The 9,327-nt window shown below is 47.2% G+C and overlaps 1 protein-coding gene across 6 annotated transcripts in view; it reads right to left on the bottom strand.

Annotated features, from left to right (window-relative positions):
* Nucleotides 1–395: 395 nt before the first annotated feature.
* The window catches only part of LOC116037483 (tyrosine-protein kinase Fer-like), a 33,279-nt gene continuing 24,347 nt past the window's right edge, over nucleotides 396–9,327 (bottom strand). For 4 of the 6 annotated variants that reach the window (XM_035991647.1, XM_035991644.1, XM_035991648.1 and 1 more), the window contains exons 14-20: nucleotides 6,745–6,801; nucleotides 6,501–6,619; nucleotides 6,018–6,112; nucleotides 5,776–5,899; nucleotides 1,498–1,652; nucleotides 859–981; nucleotides 487–650 (exon numbers count right to left, since the gene is read on the bottom strand). In XM_035991647.1, the coding sequence (XP_035847540.1) occupies nucleotides 514–650; nucleotides 859–981; nucleotides 1,498–1,652; nucleotides 5,776–5,899; nucleotides 6,018–6,112; nucleotides 6,501–6,619; nucleotides 6,745–6,801 (810 nt within the window). In that variant the 3' untranslated portion in view covers nucleotides 487–513. Of the gene's footprint in view, nucleotides 651–858; nucleotides 982–1,497; nucleotides 1,653–1,709; nucleotides 1,813–5,775; nucleotides 5,900–6,017; nucleotides 6,113–6,500; nucleotides 6,620–6,744; nucleotides 6,802–9,327 lie in introns of those variants that run through there. The other 2 variants (XM_035991645.1, XM_035991649.1) reach the window with 2 other exon arrangements.

The following is a 9,327-nucleotide window of genomic DNA, read 5'->3' as shown; positions in this document are numbered from 1 at the left end:
CCTTTCAAAATAAAAGTCTGCCTGCCTCTATGGGAATTTAACATAGGGGTGGACTGATTTATGCCCCCCTGTATTTTAAGGAAGAACATTTATTTATTTACGATACATTATTCATTCACAAACAAAATTGGTGTCCTTAAAGATTGGATTTTTCCTCATTTTTTAATTAAGACATTAAGATCAATTTCCAAAAGATGAATTTTTTTTATTCCTCTTTTTAGTCAAATTTAGCATAGGTTCATAAACTCATGCTGAGCACTGTACATGCTAATGCTAACGGTGTGTTTTAGTGTTTACAGCAGCTGCTACATGCTAACGGTGTGTTTTAGTGTTCACAGCAGCAGCACCAGCAGCTACATGCTAATGCTAACGGTGTGTTTTAGTGTTCACAGCAGCAGCAGCAGCTACATGCTAATGCTAACAGTGTGTTTTAGTGTTCACAGCAGCAGCAGCTACATGCTAATGCTAACGGTGTGTTTGAGCGCCTGTCATCGACCACGCCCCCATGATGCATCACTTCTTCTTGATGGCGGCGAGGTCTCTTTGCAGCTCGGAGAACTTGGGCCGCTCCTCGGGGTTATACTGCCAGCAGCGCTGCATCACTTTATACACGTCGTCAGGGCAACGCTGGGGACACGCCATCCTGTAACCTAGCAACCAGCCAGATACACGACAACAATAATAATATAACTGTGTGTCAATCACTGCTCATGCACACGCATTCATTCTCCCTTGTGGGGGGAGGGGCTTAGGAGACCGTTTTGGGCTTTAGCAGAAAGGGGGGAGGGACTGAGATCCAACCCTACCTACGGCACCTTTAATAATAATTTATATGATAATTAATAATAAAGTGATTACCTTTCTCCACCTGCTCCCGGGCCTGCTGATTGGTCATCCCCGGGTAAGGACACACCCCCAAACTGAAGGTCTCCCACAGCAGGATGCCGTAACTCCACACATCACTGTCAGAGCTGTAGCGCCCTGCAGCAGTCAATCACAGAGCAGAGAGACGTCAGCAGCCAATCACAGAGCAGAGAGACGTCAGCAGCCAATCACAGAGCAGAGAGACGTCAGCAGCCAATCACAGAGAAGAGAGATGTCAGCAGCCAATTACAGAGAAGAGAGATGTCAGCAGCCAATCACAGAGCAGAGAGATGTCAGCAGCCAATCACAGAGCAGAGAGATGTCAGCAGAGAGACGTCAGCAGCCAATTACAGAGAAGAGAGACGTCAGTAGCCAATCACAGAGCAGAGACAAGTGTGTTTATAATAGAAAAGTGTAACGCAGTGTGAGGGTAGTGTAATCAGATTACAGTGTGTGAGGTTAGTGTAATCAGATTACAGTGTGTGAGGATAGTGTAATCAGATTACAGTGTGTGTGAGGATAGTGTAATCAGATTACAGTGTGTGTGAGGGTAGTGTAATCAGATTACAGTGAGAGTAATGAGATTACAGTGAGAGTAATCAGATTACCGTGTGTGTGAGAGTAATAGATTACCGTAGTTGAGGGCCTCTGGAGCGGTCCATTTGATGGGGATCTGTTTGAGTCCAGAAGAAGAATAAATGCCGTCGTCCTCCTGACGACTCATCCCAAAATCACTGATCTTCAACACGCTGCCCTCTCCCACCAGACAGTTCCTCGCTGCTAGGTCCCTGAGAGACAGACAGGCAGAGAGACAGACAGGTTAGACACGCTGCCCTCTCCCACCAGACAGTTCCTCGCTGCTAGGTCCCTGAGAGACAGACAGGCAGAGAGACAGACAGGTTAGACACGCTGCCCTCTCCCACCAGACAGTTCCTCGCTGCTAGGTCCCTGACAGACAGACAGACAGGTAGACAGACTGGTTAGACACACAGACAGTTCCTGAACACAGGAAGCAGCTGTTAGACTCACCTGTGGATACAGTTCTTAGGCTGAATCCCAATCCTCCCCTTCCCCTTAACCCTTGTTGTGCGCGTTCACATGAGAGCTGGTGCTGTCCCAATACTCGTCTTGATCGAAGGATAGGGCAAAGGGGAAGGGCCAGATGTCCCTTCCGACCAAGTAATGACGCAAGCTTACTTGGCCAGCAAGGGTTATCCAGATACGTTGTGCAACAAGGAACATGGCTGCCAGGTCGACCAGAGAGACCCATAAATGTAAGTATTCTCGGCTTAAAGAATTTGTTTTGTGCTCTACACAGTCCTGTACATATATAGTTGCAACCGTGTTCTTAATTGAAGCGTTTTGAAAAATTGCTAGCTTGCTATGCTAACGTATAACGCTAACATATAACGTTAAATTGCTTATTTCCACAACAGTCCCACATTTCTCTGCCTTGAAAGGACTCCATGCATGTCTACAGTGTTAACTAAACTCCATTAGCAGAGAATTTTGTTTGATATCAGTTGATCAGTGTATAACACTACTTGCTTTGGAGACATCGATACGTGCTTTACATATACCGTCCTGTATCACACAGGGACGCCTGAGGAACATATACCGTCCTGTATCACACAGGGACGCCTGAGGAACATATACCGTCCTGTATCACACAGGGACGCCTGAGGAACATGTACCGTCCTGTATCACACAGGGACGCCTGAGGAACATATACCGTCCTGTATCACACAGGGACGCCTGAGGAACATGTACCGTCCTGTATCACACAGGGACGCCTGAGGAACATATACCGTCCTGTATCACACAGGGACGCCTGAGGAACATATACCGTCCTGTATCACACAGGGACGCCTGAGGAACATGTACCGTCCTGTATCACACAGGGACGCCTGAGGAACATATACCGTCCTGTATAACACAGGGACACCTGAGGAACATATACCGTCCTGTATCACACAGGGACGCCTGAGGAACATATACCGTCCTCACTGTATAACACAGGGACGTCTGAGGAACATTTACCGTCCTGTATCACACAGGGACGCCTGAGGAACATATACCGTCCTGTATCACACAGGGACGCCTGAGGAACATATACCGTCCTGTATCACAGGGACCCGAGGAACATACGCTACGTACACAGGGACGCCTGAGGAACATATACCGTCCTGTATCACACACAGGGACGCCTGAGGAACATATACCGTCCTGTATCACACAGGGACGCCTGAGGAACATATACCGTCCTGTATCACACAGGGACGCCTGAGGAACATATACCGTCCTGTATCACACAGGGACACCTGAGGAACATTTACCGTCCTGTATCACAGTGGTTCCCAACCTTTTTTCCTTGGCGCCCCCCCTACTCATGTCTAAGAAAAGCTGAGCCCCCCCCCCCGAAACCGAAGTTGAGGTAACTCTCGAGCCTTACTTTCTTTTTTGATACAGAGGAGTTATCAGCACTTTTACGTTTCTCCGCCATGTTTCATTCATAAAATAGTGATGCCGTGGCGGCAGGAAAGACGAGGATGATAGCAGCTAGCAGCTGACCTGATGACAGCAGGGTCACAGGTTAAGAGGTCCCAGAGGTTTGGCCTACTAAGTAGCCTGCCTACAATTTTAAGCGAGAACAAAAATATATAGTTTTCATACAGACTTTTGTATACATTATATATTCTAGTGTATTATCATAATTTGTTTATTATCATAATTTTTTTTTTACCTCAACCTCAAACCAGATAAAGAGTTGCGCCCCCCCTGTGATCTTTGCCGCCCCCCTGAGGGGTGCCCGGACCCCAGGTTGGGAACCACTGCTGTATCACACAGGGACGCCTGAGGAACATTTACCGTCCTGTATCACACAGGGACGCCTGAGGAACATATACCGTCCTGTATCACACAGGGACGCCTGAGGAACATTTACCGTCCTGTAACACACAGGGACGCCTGAGGAACATATACCGTCCTGTATCACACAGGGACGCCTGAGGAACATATACCGTCCTGTATCACACAGGGACGCCTGAGGAACATTTACCGTCCTGTAACACACAGGGACGCCTGAGGAACATTTACCGTCCTGTATCACACAGGGACGCCTGAGGAACATATACCGTCCTCACTGTATTACAAAGGGACGCCTGAGGAACATATACCGTCCTGTATCACACACAGGGATGCCTGAGGTACATTTACCGTCCTGTATCACACAGGGACGCCTGAGGTACATTTACCGTCCTGTATCACACAGGGACGCCTGAGGAACATATACCATCCTGTATCACACAGGGACGCCTGAGGAACATATACCATCCTGTATCACACAGGGACGCCTGAGGAACATATACCATCCTCACTGTATCACACAGGGACACCGGAGGAAACCCAGCAGCTGATCCACTTTCTGAAAACGAGCAGAAGTTTCATGTTGTAGCCATTCATTATTGTATTGGTACTGTATTATTGTAAACATGTAATTCATTCCTGTTCATGCACCTGTACATTGTTGTTGGTTATGATACAGGACACTAATGAAAGAAATGGGGTATGAGGGGAAAGGTTACTGGCCAACAGGCATCAGACTGGTCTGGAGGGAAAGGGTTACTGGTCAACAGGCATCAAACTGGTCTGAGGGGAAAGGTTACTGGCCAACAGCCATCAGACTGGTCTGGAGGGAAAGGTTACTGGCCAACAGGTATCAGACTGGTCTGGAGGGAAAGGTTACTGGCCAACAGGTATCAGACTGGTCTGGAGGGAAAGGTTACTGGCGAACAGGTATCAGACTGGTCTGGAGGGAAAGTTTACTGGCCAACAGGCATCAGACTGGTCTGAGGGAAAGGTTACTGGCCAACAGGCATCAGACTGGTCTGGAGGGAAAGGTTACTGGCCAACAGGCATCAGACTGGTCTGGAGGGAAAGGTTACTGGCCAACAGGCATCAGACTGGTCTGAGGGGAAAGGTTACTGGCCAACAGGCATCAGACTGGTCTGGAGGGAAAGGTTACTGGCCAACAGGCATCAGACTGGTCTGGAGGGAAAGGTTACTGGCCAACAGGCATCAGACTGGTCTGGAGGGAAAGGTTACTGGCCAACAGGCATCAGACTGGTCTGAGGGGAAAGGTTACTGGCCAACAGGCATCAGACTGGTCTGGAATATCAGAATAGCTGTAGTTTTTTGTTTGTTTGTGGTCTTGTGTGTCTTTTTTTAGTTTTATACATTTGAGTGCCTTTTTATATGTGTGTGACATGTAAGTTATGGTTGTAATATCTGTAATAATGTTTACTTTATTGGGCAATAAAGACAGCTTTTTGTTAACAAAGAAAGTGTTTCTGAACATCAATGACATTTAAAACAGTGATAACTGAAACAGATGTACAACACACCATGCAGTGTGTATACAAATATGTATTCCAAACAGACCTAAGTATGTATGATGATGTAACCAAGTGGCGTCTCGTTTCATAGGGGTATGGTTTCACCCCTACCCCTTACCCCTCGGTTTCAAGGGACAAGGGCTAGGGGTAAACTAAGGGGTAGGGGTAAACTAAGGGATAGGGGTAAACTAAGGGGTAGGGGTAAGGCTAAACAAAGGGGTAGGGGTAAGGGTAAACTAAGGGGTAGGGGTAAGGGCTAGGGGTAAACAAAGGGGTAGGGGTAAGGGCTAGGGGTAAACTAAGGGGTAGGGGTGAGATAGAGAAATGGGATTCAGCCTCACCTGTGGATACAGTTCTTACTCTCCAGGTAGACTGTTAGACTCATCTGTGGATACAGTTCTTACTCTCTAGGTAGACTGTTAGACTCACCTGTGGATACAGTTCTTACTCTCCAGGTAGACTGTTAGACTCACCTGTGGATACAGTTCTTACTCTCCAGGTAGACTGTTAGACTCACCTGTGGATACAGTTCTTGCTCTCCAGGTAGGCCATGCCGGCAGCAGCGTCCACAGAGAACCGAACCAGCTGCTTCGTCTTTAACTCGTCCTTCTTCTTCCTGAGAAACGACAGGAAGTCTCCTCCTGACACACACGCACACACACACACACACACACACACACACACACACACACACACAGGTTACAAACAGGTTACAACCCGACCAATGAGAGAACAACAGATAAGATAAGCTCCACCCACCAGGAACCAGCTCCATGACGATGTAGATCGGCTGTCTCTGCGTACAAACTCCAATCAGCTTCACGATGTTCGGATGGTCGTACTGCTTCAGGATCCTGCAGCCAATCACACACAGGCAGCGTCAGACCCCAGCCAATCACACACAGGCAGCGTCAGACCCCAGCCAATCACACACAGGCAGCGTCAGACCCCAGCCAATCACACACAGGCAGCGTCAGACCCCAGCCAATCACACACAGGGGCAGCGTGAGACCCCAGCCAATCACACACAGGCAGCGTGAGACCCCAGCCAATCACACACAGGCAGTGTAAGACCCCAGCCAATCACACACAGGCAGCGTCAGACCCCAGCCAATCACACACAGGCAGCGTCAGACCCCAGCCAATCACACCCAGGCAGCGTCAGACCCAAGCCAATCACACCCAGGCAGCGTGAGACCCCAGCCAATCACAGGCAGCGTTGTGGGCGTGTTCTGGACTGACCTGGCCTCAGAGAGGAACCGTATCTTCAGCTCTGGAGGTAAGTCTTCTTTACACGTTTTGACGGCGACCGCCATTTTGTCGCGTTGCAGCGTCCCTTTGAACACCTCGCCAAAGTTCCCCTGGGGCATGATGGGACACGGAGGCAGAGAGCAGGGCATGATGGGACATGGAGGCAGAGAGAGACACGGTGAGAGCGCTGTATAAATGGAGTGGTCTGACTACAGGAAACAGGAAGTGAGGTCACCTTTCCCAGCAGCTCCCCCAGCACCACGTCCTCATGGTTCAGGATCCATTTCTTATCCTGCAGACACACACACACAAACACACACACACACACACACACACACACACACACACACGTAGAGAGAGTGTGTATCAGTGTGTGTGTGTGTGTGTGTTACAGACAACACATTGATACTAAACCCTGAATTACTCCACTTTAAGTGCTTCAGCGTGTTAGCACGGCTGTAGACTGCCTGTTCCCTCTTCACTTAAATACATTCACCAGATTATATATAGATTATTCATTTAGTGGAAGAAGACAGCCACAGGCTGTGTCTCAAACCGCCTACTGTCACACTTCAAGCACTTAGTTTTAAGTATATCGTGGAGATAACGCAAAAAGTCAGTGCACTGAAAGTACCAGGATGACCCCCTAAAAACGGTCAAAAAGTTCAGTGTGGAACGATGGACCTACTCGCACTAAACGGGCCCCATCTTGACTATAAAGCGGAAAGGGGAGGGACCAGGGACGTCGACCGGCAGCTGATTGGACGAACGCGTAGGCCTGTCGCGATAGTCAATAAATCAATTAATCGCACGATAAAAAAAATTTGCTCGATAATTTTTCCGGCCGCGATAATTTCCATTTGCATGCTTGTTTGTTTTCCTTCTCTCGCTCTCTCTACCAAAGAGACTGGAGGACCACTCTCGGTTCCTTAGCTAACGAGGAGTGAACCCTCTTGTGAGTCGCATGGTCTTTGTGTGGAGGCGGGACTCCTGGCGGAGAGAGAGAGAGACAGAAAATGCGAGTAGTTGGAGCGGGGTTTTCCGCAGCACTTGTTACTCTGCGTCCGGTTTTCTCCCTTTCATTCCAAACCACGCAGTTGACAACCTGCAGGTGGAGGTGGTGGAGACAGGCTCGGATATAAACGCCGCTGTGTACTTGTCAGTCTTGCAAGCGGTTTCAGGAAAGTTGCTGTATGTGTCCGACAATGCACAGAACATTAACGGTACAAGCCTACAGCTGTCAGTGTGTCAGAGGCTCCCGGACGGTGAACTGAGACTCCGTTACCTGCTTGTCAAAAATCGCCACTTACTAGCTAATAAATTAGCCTGAGGTAAACGCTAGCTATCAGTAAACAGAAGTGACGTGGTGGCTGGCGTCTGTTTGTATATATATATATATATATATATATATATATATATATATATATATATATATATATGTGTGTGTGTGTGTGTGTGTGTGTGTGTGTGTGCCCGCCCCCCCCGCGAAGCTCCGACCTGCAGAGGAGCAGAAGAAAGTATAGCTGCACCTTCGCCAAAATGAAGACTGAAAAACAGAACTATTTTGGTACAAACATTTACTCACCATGTGGCAGATAGTCACATAGAAAGATAGATATAATGTATTATTTAAATTTAATATTTAGTGTTTAATAAATAATTGTTAAATGCAGTACAGAGTCTGTAGTCTATCACAAACAGTCGACTAATGCTGCAAATATTTGACAGCCAGTATGAATTACCTGGGAGAACAGACGGGTCACAAACGGCAACTCCACAACTGTAAACAGCGTGAAAGACGACAAACTGACATACTGAAGGAGATCAAAGACATATTGAGGATATTTAAAATGTCTTCCAGTTCCAGTGTTAAATATTCTTTAGAAATAAAAGTTTATTGATCTTTGAAAAGGTGTACCTGCATTATTATGTCATTATCATTATATTAGATGAAAATGGTCTCAGAACGACAATATTATCGTTTATCGCAATCATTTCTGGGACAATTTATCGTCCAGCAAAATTTGTTATCGTGACAGGCCTACGAACGCATCACGTGGCTTTGGCTTCTCCCAGATTTCACAACCGAGCATCATGGCGGCTCGTTCAGAACACAATCTCGTATTTTACTAAAATAGTTCACCGAAACGTGTTTCTGAAAACATTTTAAGAGAGAAATAGGCCGTGCAGTTGCTGAATCTGTCTTCATTTCAGATCAACAAAGGTTGGTTTAGAAGATTTTCGTCAGATTTTGAGAGGTGGCGAGCCGAGCCGACCGCTCTTCATTTCCGGTAAGTGTTTTAACGTAAAGTAGGTGTTCATTTTGGGACGATACTAACCATCCAAAGTGGGCACTACGGCGGGAAGTGGTCAGTGCACATTAGCAGTGTACTGACTGAAGTATGCAGAATGAGACACAGCCACATAGTGCTGCATATACGTGTGTCTGAAGGACTGGTGTTCAGCATGAACAGGCTGCTCAACAATATCACGTTTCATACAAACTTTATGTTGAGTTGAAGGGATTTTATTGGTATTTCTTTGATTTGAAGGTTGATTTGAAAAAGTGAAAAATGTTGAAAGAGTTGTGTCACCCTAACCCAAATGTTGAGAGGATGAGAGGGTTGGGTCACCCTAACCCAAATGTTGAGAGGGTTGGTCACCCTAACCCAAATGTTGAGAGGATGAGAGGGTTGGGTCACCCTAACCCAAATGTTGAGAGGATGAGAGGGTTGGTCACCCTAACCCAAATGTTGAGAGGGTTGGTCACCCTAACCCAAATGTTGAGAGGGTTGGTCACCCTAACCCAAATGTTGAA

This window comes from Sander lucioperca, chromosome 14 (genome assembly GCF_008315115.2).
Source record: "Sander lucioperca isolate FBNREF2018 chromosome 14, SLUC_FBN_1.2, whole genome shotgun sequence".
NCBI lineage: Eukaryota > Metazoa > Chordata > Actinopteri > Perciformes > Percidae > Sander > Sander lucioperca.
This window is presented reverse-complemented; position numbering and strand designations above follow the sequence as displayed.